The 14,509-nt window shown below is 39.1% G+C and overlaps 1 protein-coding gene across 1 annotated transcript in view; it reads right to left on the minus strand.

Annotated features, from left to right (window-relative positions):
- Window positions 1-6,263: 6,263 nt before the first annotated feature.
- The window catches only part of LOC133328235 (protein sine oculis), a 57,270-nt gene continuing 49,024 nt past the window's right edge, over window positions 6,264-14,509 (minus strand). Inside the window, exon 8 of the mRNA XM_061536783.1 lies at window positions 6,264-6,445. Coding sequence (XP_061392767.1) covers window positions 6,264-6,445 — 182 coding nt within the window. The remainder of the gene's footprint in view (window positions 6,446-14,509) is intronic.

Consider the following 14,509-nt stretch of genomic DNA (forward strand, 5'->3'; position numbering starts at 1 on the left):
GAGGTCAACAATGTTTCTTTGTCAGCGCCCCAAGTGCTGCCGGCTAGCGACTTGAGGACCTTTTTCCTACTTCTCAGCTTGAAAAGGTTGTCGAAAGTTACTCCCAGTATCTTGAGGTAGTTCGTGGCCGGAATCAGCTCTCCATCGACCATTATGTTCAGTGGGAGCTTCATTTCAGCCGTCCATCTGGTAAACAGTGTGGCTGTTGATTTGGTGGCGGATATTTGCATATTCCTCAGATGGAAGAAATTAAAAAGATCGGCTATGTATACGTTTAGCCTCTCACATATATCATCAATAATGGGACCCGACGCCATGATCGTACAATCATCCGCATGCATTACAATCTCTATGCAGTCCGCTGGTTGTGGAATATAAGAAAGGTAGAAGTTGAAAAGTTCCAGAGATATCACCCCTCCTTGGGGAACTCATTCTACGGGGTTTAGACTTCCTGTTTCTGAATTCCACATACGACTGGCGTATACACATATAGTTGATTATCCAACGTTTCAAACACGGTCGGAGATTTGTCCTCTCTATATCTTCGAACAGCTTGGCATGGTTGACGGTATCGAAGGCGTTCGATAGGTCAAGTGCCGCACCATAACTGTTCGGTTGCACGGCCTGTTCTGGTTGAGTCCTCTGCTAATATGTGTGGAAATGGCGTGTAATGCTGTGCATCTTACGGAATCCATGTTGGTGTTGGGCAACTGGAAAACTGCTTCTCAACGATGGGAGGAGTAGCGCCGCAAGTGTATTTGCTACCGGCAACAGGAGTGAAATCGGCCTGTACGATTCACCCCTGCTGGCATCCTTGCCAGGCTTCAGTAGCGGGGCCACCCTGTCTATTTCCCAGGTGGTTAACGACAAGTTGAGGGCTGATTTAAGTACTCAACTCCGAGTTCATCCGGCTGCTTAAGCATTACCTTGGATATTCCGTCCGGGTCCAACGCTTTGGATGACTTAGAGTTATTGACGACATCTGCAAGGTCCTCCTTCGTAAATTGTGGTGGTTTCTCCTCGACGTAGCACAGACCTTTTCGTCCTGTCACTCTACGAGTGCTCTATGAATTGTCGGTTAAAATAACTCGCGCACCTCTTCGTGTCTGTCACAGTTGCGTCGTTAAATGTAACAGCCGTCCTGTCATCCTTCCTTCCAGGACTTAACCGTTGCTCTCAATTTACTTGTTCCCGTGACAATGTTGCATTGCTTCAGGTGGTTTAGCGACTTTTTCCTTTTGTGCTCGCATACTAGTCTGTTGACTTCAAAGGTAAGTTCTAGCACCCTTGGGTCTTCAGGGATATTACGACGAGCTCATCACGCTTATTATCCAATACCGTTGCTTCTGCTGGGAAGTTATGTCTTATTCGACAAACAGGTATAAATCGAGCGGCAGCAATATCGATGATTTTCTGGAAATTCCTCTCAGCTACCCGTGGATCTGAGGGAATGGGCAGCTCTCTGAAGCGGTGATTTGTAAACTCTCTGAAGCCAGGCCAATCAGCTTTCCCATGGTTCAGGAAAGTACGGCTTTCAGAGGTTATGAAGTCTGGTGGTCTGTTGACGGAGACGGTGATCGGAAGTTGGTCCGGGTTGCCAGAGTATATCATTTATCAGCTGTGGCAATCTCCTCTTATCTTCGTGGGGGCATCCTTATTAACCGTGCAAAATGTTGAGCTATAAATTTGCTCAGCCAGCGCTGTACCCCTCTGGTCATTACCTAGGGCGGAATGCCACAACTCATGGTGGGCATTGAAATCCCCTAGTACCAGGCAGTTATTACCTTCTAAATGCGGACTGATATCCGCGGCTTACAGCTATTCATCGTCGGTTTATAAACATTGAGCACCTCTACCTCGGCAGTTCCACACTTGACTGCTACCCCTATAAATTCCATGTATGGGTCACTAGAGTCTAGCTCAAGTGAGATAGGTCTGTACTGGACAGAATGGTGTAATAAGAATGCAAGTCCCCACCTCCGCTTCTGACACGGCCCTTCCGCACAACATTGTAACCATCGTAACGCTTGAAGCTACAGTTCTCGTTTAGCTTGGTTTCCTTGATCGCATCGACCATTATTCTTCTTCGACTCTACAATTTCGCTGATTTTGTTTGCGAAGACCATCGCAGTTGAACTGCAAGAACGATGCATTTTCTAGGTGCGGAATAGCAATATGTAGTGTTAAATGCTGCGCGTTTTAATGTTGAGGAGACTGCGATTCAGATGACGAATCGGACGACGACTCCTGAAACACACAAGGACACATGCTAGCGCAGCATGAAGCGACATGAAGCAGTACTCCTGGATCCTGTTCAGTCCAGAGCAGAGTAGAACAGAACTAAATTGAGAGTAACTATATGAGAGCGTAACTGAGAGATAATCATCAAAAATGACTGACGAAAAGAGGGAGAAAAGTGACAATCTCGAAAATGTACCCATTCCCCACATCCAGCTTTCAATTCCGGCACGGACCAGTAGGGCTCGGAGCAGGCATTCCGGGATATAATGCCGCTCCCATGGCAAAAGGATGCCCCCATGAACATGTATTTGTTGAGGTGGCAGCATCTGGTCGGAGTCCATCTTCGAGTCAATAAAGTACATAGAATCAGCCGCCGTGGGTTTGACTTTGTTTATATAGCATTTGTTACTGCCAAATTTTTGACAATCTTGTTCTGAATTACAAACTTCTCATATTCGAAGTTCATCACAATACCAAAAATGGTTTATTTCGCCATCGGCAATGGTTGTTCGTTAGGTTTGGAAAAATTATTTTATTTTTCTTTAACAAACCGACAGCATTTCAATGCCATTTTACCCTCCTAGCTGCCGGTATTAAAAAAATTAAGCGTATAAAGTAGGCTGTGAAGTTTGTGGCGACAGATGCAACTTTTACTAGCAACTTAATGAATCTTGTCGAAATCTTTTTACGCGTCTCAGTCATTCCGCCAGTGCTTCCCGCCAAATACGTTAATCGATTTAGGGTGTTTCATGAATTTGGTAATTATTTCATAGTTCTTCAAAAGGAACACAATCCTTTTGGTTAACTTGGCGACTGCGTTATGTCAAAATATTTTGAAATCGGATACAAAGGTCACGTGTCATTCATTAAATTACCAGAAAATACCTACTGTGATGAATTATTTCAATACCAAAACATTGATATTATTTCACTTGTAATTTAAATCCATATGCAGTTTCCCATGACCAGTATTTGTTCTATGGTAGGCAGATTAACACTTTAAATACTGATATCAGCGTGAAGTTAACAAAATAAAATCAATGCATCAGCATCCCAGTGAAGTTGATGATGATGTTTCGGGGCATAAAAGTATCACTAACATCCACCACCACCCAAACACACCGAATCATTGGTCGGTTGCTAAGGACCACCCCCCTCTTGTTGGTTGTGAATTTTTGGGAAAATGATGTGGTTGGTGTAATTTCTACGGTGTTCGTAATGCCTGGCGTTACCATCATCACAGCCATGCGTACTATTATCCTGTTTCACAGCAGTATGTGATGATGTGCATAATTCAGCAGCATACGTTTGTGGTAATTGGATATTTTTCAATTCACCAGGTTGGAAAAGCATAGAATCGAATTTGTGAATTACGTTTTCTGCCACAAAATAGATATGGAGATTTAAATTTTTAAGGACTACAAACGGTCCTATATAAGTCTTGGCTTTTTAAAAAATATTTTTTCATGCCCTTTATAAGGCGTGGATTTTTTTAAAAATATTTTATTTAAGGCCTATAGGTGTGTTTTTTTATAAATACTTTTTTATGCCCGTTTACTGAATTAACAACAGGCTATGGGCCCAGACGTAGAATCTGGAGCAATTTTGAGAAAGAAAATAAAATTTGGACATTGTGAAATCAAAAGGATCTTAATATGTCGGGCAATATAATAAAGATTGAACCATTGAATTCAGGGAATTATGTCTCGTGGAAGCTGCAGATGCGAGCAATTTTGATCAAGAATGATTTGTGGTCTTATGTGGATGGTACCACAAGATGTCCAGAAGGTGAAGCTGTATCAAAATGGAGGATAAATGGCCAGAAGGCATGTGCAGACTTATTATTATCGATTACGCCTTCAGAATTGGGTTTAATATCCGAATGCAGAACATCAAGAGAAATATGGCAAACATATTCAATCAAAGGGCTCTGACAGGATGGCAACGTTATTGAAAAGAGTTGCTATAGCGCGCATGAAGAATGGCGATTGTGCTCGAGATCACGTAAATGGGTTTTTTGATGTTGTGAGAAAATTGAAGGAAAAAATGTGACTATATGAGACAAACTCATCGCGATATTGTTGTTATATAGTTTGCCTGATTCCTTTGAGACTTTACGGTGTGCTCTGGAAACCATAGATGAATTACCAACACCAGAAGTTCTAAGAGTAAAGATATTGGAAGAGGACCAATCTCGTCGATCAAAATACGGATAGGTAATTCTGCTGAGGTAAAGTTGAATGATGTGGATATGTGGCATGAACGTTTTGGACACATAAATGAGCGTGATTTGAGGAATCTTCCTAATGACAAAATGGCGCATGGTATCAAGATACGTCCTCAGCAATATTTGTCAACATGTAAAGTCTGCTTGAGCGAGAAACAGACAAGGGAAAGTAGAAATGAAAAACGCACAACGAAACTGCTGGAGGTGGTTCCCAGTGATGTGTGTGGTCCGATGCGAGTTAATTCGCATTCAAATGCAAAAAAAAAATTGTCACATTTATCAAATGGAAAATTCGATTCTCGTTCAGAAGAATTTATACTAGTTGGGTATTCTGAAGAATCGAAGGCTTATCGAATGTGGTCTCTAAGTTGGGTATTCTGAAGAATCGAAGGCTTATCGAATGTGGTGTTTAAGTAAACGCCATGTAATAATCAGTCGGGACGTCATATTCATCAATGATTTCTATGGAGAAAATACAGAAAACTTAGTTGATATTAGTTTGACACACGAAGATCCGGGAGACATGCAAATTGAGGAAAATAGTGAAGAAATTGCTTAACAATCTGAAGGGTCAACAAATGATGATGTGTCATTTGAAACACCGATTAGAGACAGAAAGCGTATTGTTCGAACAGAAAACCCAGGCCGACCGCGAAAAGTACCGGCAAAATCTAAGCAAACGAATAAGAACATTGAAGATGAATATGCCAATACGGAAGAGGATGAGTTTTTTGAAGAATTTGAATACATCAATGCGGTCTTTACAGACGACCCTGTTTCATGTGAAGAAGCGATAAATTCCACAGATGGTAAAGACTGGAGTTTAGCAATAAAAGAAGAATTAATGCCCCAAATCTTAAATGGGACTTGGGAAATAACGGAAAGGCCTGAAAATAGAAATGTTATTGGAAATGGATTAGTTTTACGAACCAAAGCGGGCAACAAAAGGAAGGCTCGTCTAGTAGCGAAGGGATGCTCCCAACGTCCAGGGGAGGATTTTACTGACACCTATTCGCCAGTCGCCAGATCAGCAACAATTAGTCTAATAGCAGCTTTAGCAGTAGAAAAGAATCTTGAAATGTTTCAAATGGATTTTGTAACTGCCTATTTGAATGGAGATCTGAGCGAAAACGTATATATGGAAATGCTGGAATATTTAGGGGAATTGTTGCAAAAACTAATAAATATTTCTTTCAATGTCTTTAGTAGGCGTGGATTTTTTTAAAAATAATTCTTCAAGGGCTATAAGAGACGTGGATATTTAAACAATTCCTGTTGTCCTGAATTGCTTTCCGAACATCTTTTCCCTTAAAGTAGTCAACCATAATCGTATGTGTTAATTTCATAACGAAGCGCATAAAATCCCATTATCTCGAACTGCAACAACAACATCATCCCATTACAAATCACCATCGATACCGACCGACTCATTCTCAGCATCAACAACCACATCACTACCACAATTAACATGGTGATGACGATAGGTATTATCATTACGGGGCGTAATTATCATTACCAGCGTCGCGCCAGTCGCGTGTCTCCCTAATGCACTCCTCTTCCTTTTTTCAATGTTGATGTTTATTCCTGGGTGTCTGAGATGTTGTTGTTCGCTTGTCTGCTTGTCCATCCATCATAATGGGCATTATTTACATACCTGTCGGTTTGCGCTGTATTGATTCCATCCACGGCTTGTAGGGCTTTCAGTTTATGATCCTGTTTTTCGAAAGTCTACCAACACTACCTTTAATCCTGATTAGTTTTTAGTTTATTTGAAGAGCCCACTTCGTGTGTTTGTTTATTCGGCGTAGTTGATGATTTCCTTTCGTTTGCCCATTGTCGTTATGTTGGCGGAGGTCTTATTTGCCGATGCTGCAGTGGTGTGGTTGGTTATTGTTGGTGGTTGTAACGATGGCTTAGTTGGTTTGTTAATTGTGGCTTTATGGTAATTATGATCACAGCAGGTAATGGTAGGATTACCTATTGTACAGGATTTTTTTTCGGGATGTGGGAAAAAATGGGAAAAGTATGGGAAGAAATTAAATTATTTGAATTTAATAAAAATTAAATCCGCTGCGGAAGATAGACCTGAGTGGTCCTTTTAAAAGAAGTGTGGTCTCTATATATCCCCATGGGCCTTTTTAAAGTCCTGTGATCTCTCTATACAGCCCCAATGGGGGCTTTATAAAGGCCTGTGGTGTCAATTCAGCCCCATGGACCTTTATAAAGACCTGTGGTTTCTATACAGCCCCAATGGGGGCTTTATAAAGACCTGTGGTCTCTATACAGCCCCAATGGGGGCTTTATAAAGACCTGTGGTCTCTATACAGCCCCAATGGGGGCTTTATAAAGACCTGTGGTCTCTATACAGCCCCAATGGGGGCTTTATAAAGACCTGTGGTCTCTATACAGCCCCAATGGGGGCTTTATAAAGACCTGTGGTCTCTATACAGCCCCAATGGGGGCTTTATAAAGACCTGTGGTCTCTATACAGCCCCAATGGGGGCTTTATAAAGACCTGTGGTCTCTATACAGCCCCAATGGGGGCTTTATAAAGACCTGTGGTCTCTATACAGCCCCAATGGGGGCTTTATAAAGACCTGTGGTCTCTATACAGCCCCAATGGGGGCTTTATAAAGACCTGTGGTCTCTATACAGCCCCAATGGGGGCTTTATAAAGACCTGTGGTCTCTATACAGCCCCAATGGGGGCTTTATAAAGACCTTTGGTCTCTATACACCAGTCACAGCCCCAATAAAGGGGGCCCATGGACCTTTATAAAGACCTGTGGTCTCTATACAGCCCCAATGGGGGCTTTATAAAGACCTGTGGTCTCTATACAGCCCCAATGGGGGCTTTATAAAGACCTGTGGTCTCTATACAGCCCCAATGGGGGCTTTATAAAGACCTGTGGTCTCTATACAGCCCCAATGGGGGCTTTATAAAGACCCTATACAGCCCCAATGGGGGCTTTATAAAGACCTCTATACAGCCCCAATGGGGGCTTTATAAAGACCTGTGGTCTATATACAGCCCCAATGGGGGCTTTATAAAGACCTGTGGTCTCTATACAGCCCCAATGGGGGCTTTATAAAGACCTGTGGTCTCTATACAGCCCCAATGGGGGCTTTATAAAGACCTGTGGTCTCTATACAGCCCTTTATAAAGACCTGTGGGCTTTATACAGCCCCCTAAAGACCTGTGGTCTCTATACAGCCCCAATGGGGGCTTTATAAAGACCTGTGGTCTCTATACAGCCCCAATGGGGGCTTTATAAAGACCTGTGGTCTCTATACAGCCCCAATGGGGGCTTTATAAAGACCTGTGGTCTCTATACAGCCCCAATGGGGGCTTTATAAAGACCTGTGGTCTCTATACAGCCCCAATGGGGGCTTTATAAAGACCTGTGGTCTCTATACAGCCCCAATGGGGGCTTTATAAAGACCTGTGGTCTCTATACAGCCCCAATGGGGGCTTTATAAAGACCTGTGGTCTCTATACAGCCCCAATGGGGGCTTTATAAAGGCCTGTGGTCTCTATACAGCCCCAATGGGGGCTTTATAAAGACCTGTGGTATCTATACAGCCCCAATGGGTGCTTTATAAAGACCTGTGGCCTCAGTACAGCGCCAATGGGGGCTTTATAAAGACCTGTGGTCTCTATACAGATGGCCTTCTGTCTATAGAGTAGATCTGTAGAGCTTGAGGAGCTCTTCTGCCTTCTTCTCTCTACAGAAGAGGTAAAGGAGAATGAGTTCTTCCGCTTATTCTTCTATTTGAGGAGTGTGTATTGTTCTTTCCCAACATTTCCTACCCCCCACTTAACTTCAAAATTTATTTCTTATTTTCCACTGAACCTGCTAAGAAGTCCAGTGCGTTTCTTAAGAAATTAAAACAACAACAACAGTATTTAAATAATTTCATTGAACAACATGTGTTTTGCAAATAGAAAAGGCGATTAAAAAAATTATTACAGGCTTCTTAAGATATTCAAAAAAGTAAAGTACTTAAAGACCCTACGACTGCTACTTGGGAATGTGTATAGTTTCAGTGGAAACCCACATGTCAAACGACAATGTAAAATTTTGTAGAGGGGGAGGTTTTACAAAAAATAAAGAAAAACTACCTACTTGTTAGGGACTTCCTTCCACCTTCCACCTACCACCTCAACTCGAACAATGTCAACCATTTAAGCATCTGACAATGGCCGAACGTGAGCATTATGTGCGTATTTGACATACCATCATCATCGTTATCCGCAATGGAAAGCCAGAATGGTTTTTGGACAAGAAAATCCGCTTAAATGACACATTCATTCACAATTCACACACACAACAATCTTCCACTCGGCCAACAATCAACCATTGACACACAACAATCGAACAATTTCGAAGTGAAAGGTGTGCGTGTGACAAGTTCTCTCCATCAGTCTTCTGCCGGGCTTGCCTCACTTGTCACACAATGGCCAATTTGTTGTTGGGAAAATGCGATTAAATGGAAGTTAATTGTCAGAAATTATTAAAAAAGAATTTTAAATTGTATGGAGATTATGATTATGCATGAATAATAGGGTGCTGGAGAGGTGGAAGAATGGAGGATTTTGAAAATGTTTTCTAAATAAATCGATTGTGAACAAATAAACACTCTATTATATTTTAGATATTCTATAGATGCCTGAGAAAAAAGAAAAAAAAAAACAAACATAGATGTTCATACAATTATACACAAGTCTTTAGAAAGGTTCTCCATCCATAAAAGTCCTAAAGAAGAATTTTTGCCTGAAGACCGGTAGAATTGAATTTATAGAAGATTGGCAAATGGTCCATAAATATGTCTATAGAAAGAAGACAAACTTCAGACAAAGTACTATCATCGGTACTTCCATTAGGTATTCTTCAGCTACTTATAGACAAAATACCTTTGTTAGATCTGCGGGTCTGCTATAGACAGATTAACAGAAGAAATTATTCAGGTATTTAATAAAAAGTAGCACTTCTTAAGCTATTCTATACACAGAAGATCATTCGGGGTGTTTATAGGCAGAAGACCATTTTCAGTTATGTTATAGAAAGAATTCATTCAACGAGTCTTTTTTTACAGGTCTTCTATGGGCAGAAGAAATTATTCCGGCTTTCAATGTACAAAAGACTTTCGATAACTAACTTCTTCAGGTCTGTTATAGACGAAAGACCTTTGACGTGGCTTATAGAAACGGCGAAGAGGTCTAGGTCTCCAAAAGAAAAAGCTTTCCCCGATTAAATACATTTTCTCAAGAATCCCTTGACATAGACCTCAATTTCAACTTCTGCGACTAAAACGAGAATCACCACGGAATCCTAGTAAGGCATCCGAATATTATGATAGAGTTCTATAGAAATGAATAAGGTACCGCTATCTTAAACAATTTGGCAATGAAGCCATATTCGATTTGATACAAAATGTGCACATCATAATGTGTGTTTCTTTAAAAAAAAGAGTGAATAACTGTGGTTTTTATAAAAAAGTCAAGAATGGCATTATTTTAAAGAAACACTCTGTTTCAAGGATCCCACATCAGGACCCTATGAAAATCTCAGATTTGTTAAAAAGGTTCTTAGGAAAGTTCTTTAAATTTCCTAAGGTCATTGCGAGGGTTCCAAAGGAAGTAATGTGGGAGTCTGGATCTTATAAAAACTATAGCAGTATCAAAGGGGAAGTTTGATAATAAATGGCGCCCAACATATGAATATAAAAAAGGAAAATTTTCGATCCTTTTTAAAGAAAAAAAAAAATAGTTTCAAAAGAAACCCACATGTTGCTCCCATAAAAAATCTCAAATTTTCTAAAAATTTCTCAGGGCAACTGTAGGTCCACACCTCAAAATTTCCTAAGGTCATTGCGTGTCTTCCAAAGGGTGTAATGGAGTAATCTGATTCGTATAGAAAATATAGACTAGTGTCAAAAAGCGAAGTTTGATAAAAATGGCGCCCAACATACGAATAAGGGAAGTAGGTTGTTGGTGGTCTTTTAAAGAAAATCTCAGTTTCAAGCAACCCACGAAGACTTTAATGAATATGACCAGGGATTTTATGGGAGGATTGTATATTTTAAAAAAGACTATAGGTATATGAGTCGGGAACCAAGAAATTTTAAAAAAGGGAATCTTGGTGTTTTTTTTTCTAAAATCTTGAATATTTCTTGTAACCCTTATATTTTCAATGATCCAAAGGAAGCAGTGCGATTCGAAATTCGAAGATTTTCTTAGAAAAACAGCGATGCTTAAAAAGAAATCCATTAACATTTCTCCAGGGATTTGTGAATTTACCAAGGAAATCGGAGAGTTAATCGGAAAGACTTAAGAAATACTCGTTTTTAAGAAGCTGGGCACAGGTCCGTAGTGGTAGTGGTCGTGACCCGCTACACTCCTTCAATTACTCAGCCAAAAATAAGGTAGAACTTCGACTTTGTGCACATACTTGTTACTTTAAGGATCTTTGGTATTGAAAATGGGATAAACCCCAATATTCATTCAATATGGGTCCCCAACTCTTGGTATAGTCTACATATAACGGTAATCGAAATTTTGGGCATTTCAGGAATTTTTTAATCATCGCGCGTTGTTTTTGGTGCGTCCAAGGCCCAGCCTATCCTTAGTGTCTGTAGTTTGGTATTTCGTTATCTTGCTGAAATTTAGTATTTTGGATTCTTATTTGGGTAGAAAACCTCCTTATTATTAAACCAATGAGCGGAGCAGTATAGTTGGTCGACCATATGATAAACTACACAACTACCACTGAAAACTAACATTCTCTGACAGTTTTTTTGAATCATGATTTTCCGAGAGAACACACTTTTAACACAAAAGTCTTGTTTCATTTGACACGCTTAATATTGACAAACCAGACATTCCAATTATTTCGTCAGAGCACCTTCCCCGTAGAAAATTTGTAATGTGGCGTCTAGAAAACCAGACAAATATACATCCCCTAAATATCATCACTGGAAGTTATATGCGTCATCCTTGGTCATAACCAGAACTTTATATAGAATTTTAATGCGATTGGCAAGACATTTACGGCCTCTAGTGTGGTAATGTCAATTCTGAACATTATCAGAATACGTAGACGTATAAGTATTTAAGTATAACTGCCACATCCGAGTACACATATACATATAACTAGTATTAATTGAAAGGTCAACCACTACTTCTCGGGTCTATGTCCTTTAGGAGGAAATATATACGTCATATAATACAATTTTTGTCATTTTGTCTGTGTCCATTTGACCCGCTAAATATCGACCAATCTTTATGAAAACTGTCATGCTTATTCCTTGGACATATCCCCTTCCCCATGTCAAATTTCATGACGTTTGGGTGATAACTGTCATGCTTATTCTGCTGCGTCCTCTGAAGCGAATTAAATATTAATCCAGCATTACCAAAAACAACTGTGGTCTGTAGCGTGTTTACAAATTATAATGAACAGACGGACGGACACTCATGCCTAGATCGACTCAGTTAGTCGAGATATGACGATCGTGGTCTAGGCGGCGTTTAAAACTTTTGGGGTCACAAAAAGCTATAACACTCTTACAACATTGTTGTAATATGGATCCACTTTATAGGGGACACTTGCTTTTTGACACGTATTTAAAATAATTGGTATTATTTTTATATTAAGGATTCTCATTGAACAGAAAATGCCCTTGCCAAAAATTACCAATATTGGCCCATGTTTCGGATTATCCCGTTTATATGGGTACCCTTAAATATTCGGCATTTTAGAGGTATGACAGGTATTCAAGGTGCATTTAGGTATCTCACGGTGTAGAAATCTTCCGAATAAAAATTATCTATATTGTTCAACTTTTAAGGGTAGTCGCTATGCAATGATACACCCCAGTATTCGGTAGTTTGGGTAGGTGTTTCAACTAAATATCTCTTCTAAAAAATATCAATATTTGCAAAAGTTTTCAGTAAGCCCCCATATAATGGTACCACCAAATATTCGGTATTTTTGGTAAGCTTTTCAGCGGTATTGGCCCTTTGAAGTCTAACATACATATAGGTTTTTGTAATCGAAAAGTTTTGAAAAGCACTTCTGACCTCCCTTGATGCTGACAAAATAAATCGGCTGTATCTTCATGAACTGTTGAGACTGTTTCAATTGAAATGTTAATGAGACATTCTTGTGAAGTAATATTTTTATATAAAATAAAAAAAAACGATTTTTTGCAACCAAAAAAGGGGGAATGTTTCCCTTTAAAAAAAGTTTTATAGAAGATGGTGCTATTCACAGTTTTTTTTTTTAATTCATAAAATCCATTTTCCTAGAAGATTTAGAAGGGGTACCCTTTATAATTTTATTTTCGAATTTAAAATACAAAACAGGAACAGGAACTTTTTCGCACTTTTATCCACTTAGGAAAAAAGTGAGCTTCGAAAACAGTCACCACCTCGGAGAGGATAGAACTAAATGTTGATTGTGCCATACAAACATCAGAATTCTTTCCAACGCCAATTTATATCCACCTTCAGCAAAAAAAGTATCGTGGCACTCAAAAAAAAGTAACGTGGCACAAAAAAGTTTTATAGAAGATGGTTCTATTCACAGTTTTTTTTAATGCATAAAATCCATTTTCCTAGAAGATTTACAAGGGGTACCCTTTATAATTTTATTTTCGAAAACTGCAATGTGCCCCATAAATGAATTTTTTCTTAATACAAGTTTTAGAGAGAGAGAGGAAATGGAGAAGAAGAGGGATCCTCCACAATTTTCTTAGAAATTACAGAAGGGAGACTTTTTGAAACTATCAGCCCAATCGTAAAAAATAATTCCGTGCGGAATTTTCTTATTCTCCCTTTTTCCCAATAGTAAAGAAAATTCCGCGCGGAATTAAAAGGAGAAAGGAGAAAAAGTAGCCATCATAAGAAAGTTCGATTTGTGTTTTTTTTCTCTTAAAATATCTCACAAACAAAATCGAAGGGAGATAAAAATGTAAGTATGATTTTCAAATATAAATCGAAATAGAAATAAATAAATTAATTTTTTTAGGTCGAATACAAATAAAACCCAACTGCAGCATTTAGTGTCAGTTTTGGAATTACATCCTGACATTTCGCGTGGAATCTATAAAGGGAGCAAAGAGTTTCTTACTCGGTTTTGGAAAAAAAGGAAAATGAGCTCAATTCGATGGGACCACCAAATAAGGGCATTACCGAATGGAAAAACGTTTAGTACTAAATTTATCACATTCATTTGAATAAAATAATCCATTCATTCTTCAAATTTACTTTAAATAGTTTTGGGCTGACCAAAAAATATGTAAGGCAAAAAGCTGCACAGAATTTAAACAACAAAACAGGAACAGGAACTTTTTCGCACTTTTGTCCACTTAGGACAAAGGTGAGCTTCGAAAACAGTCACCACCTCGGAGAGGATAGAACTAAATGTTGATTGTGCCATACAAACTCAGAATTCTTTCCAACGCCAATTTATATTCACCTTCCGCAAAAAAAGTAACGCGGCACTCAACTTGGTAATCGTTGGAATTCCAGACTTGTTTTTCCTTGTAGGAGTATGTTGCGACAAAACTTCCATCAAGTATTGGAACTATTCCTAGAAAGGAACGATCGGAACTAGTTCCAGCTCTTCCTTTTTCTGATCTCGTTCATTTTTTTTTCCTTTATTTCTCGTTCTTTTTTTTCTGATATCGTTCCTTTATTCCCATATTCTTCATTCGTTCGTATTTCGAATTGTGTAATAGTTAATTTTTTTTGTTTTAAATATTTTTATTTACTTATAAACAAAAGTATATGGAGAAAAGTAACTATTTGGAGCAATGGAACTATATGGATCAAAGGAGCTATAAAGAGCAAAAGGAACTATATGGATCAAAGGAACTATAACGAGCAAAGGGAACTATATAAGGCAAAAAAAAAACGAAAAAAAGATGAAATAGATTCAAAGAACTATGTAGGAGTCGGAACTATATGGAGCAAAGGATCTATAAAGAGCAAAGGAACTATAAAGAGCAGAGGAATTATAAAGAGCAAAGGAACTGT

This window comes from Musca vetustissima, unplaced genomic scaffold (assembly GCF_032173495.1).
Source record: "Musca vetustissima isolate MV318-11 ecotype Yass unplaced genomic scaffold, APGP_CSIRO_Mvet_v1 utg14942, whole genome shotgun sequence".
Taxonomy (NCBI): domain Eukaryota; kingdom Metazoa; phylum Arthropoda; class Insecta; order Diptera; family Muscidae; genus Musca; species Musca vetustissima.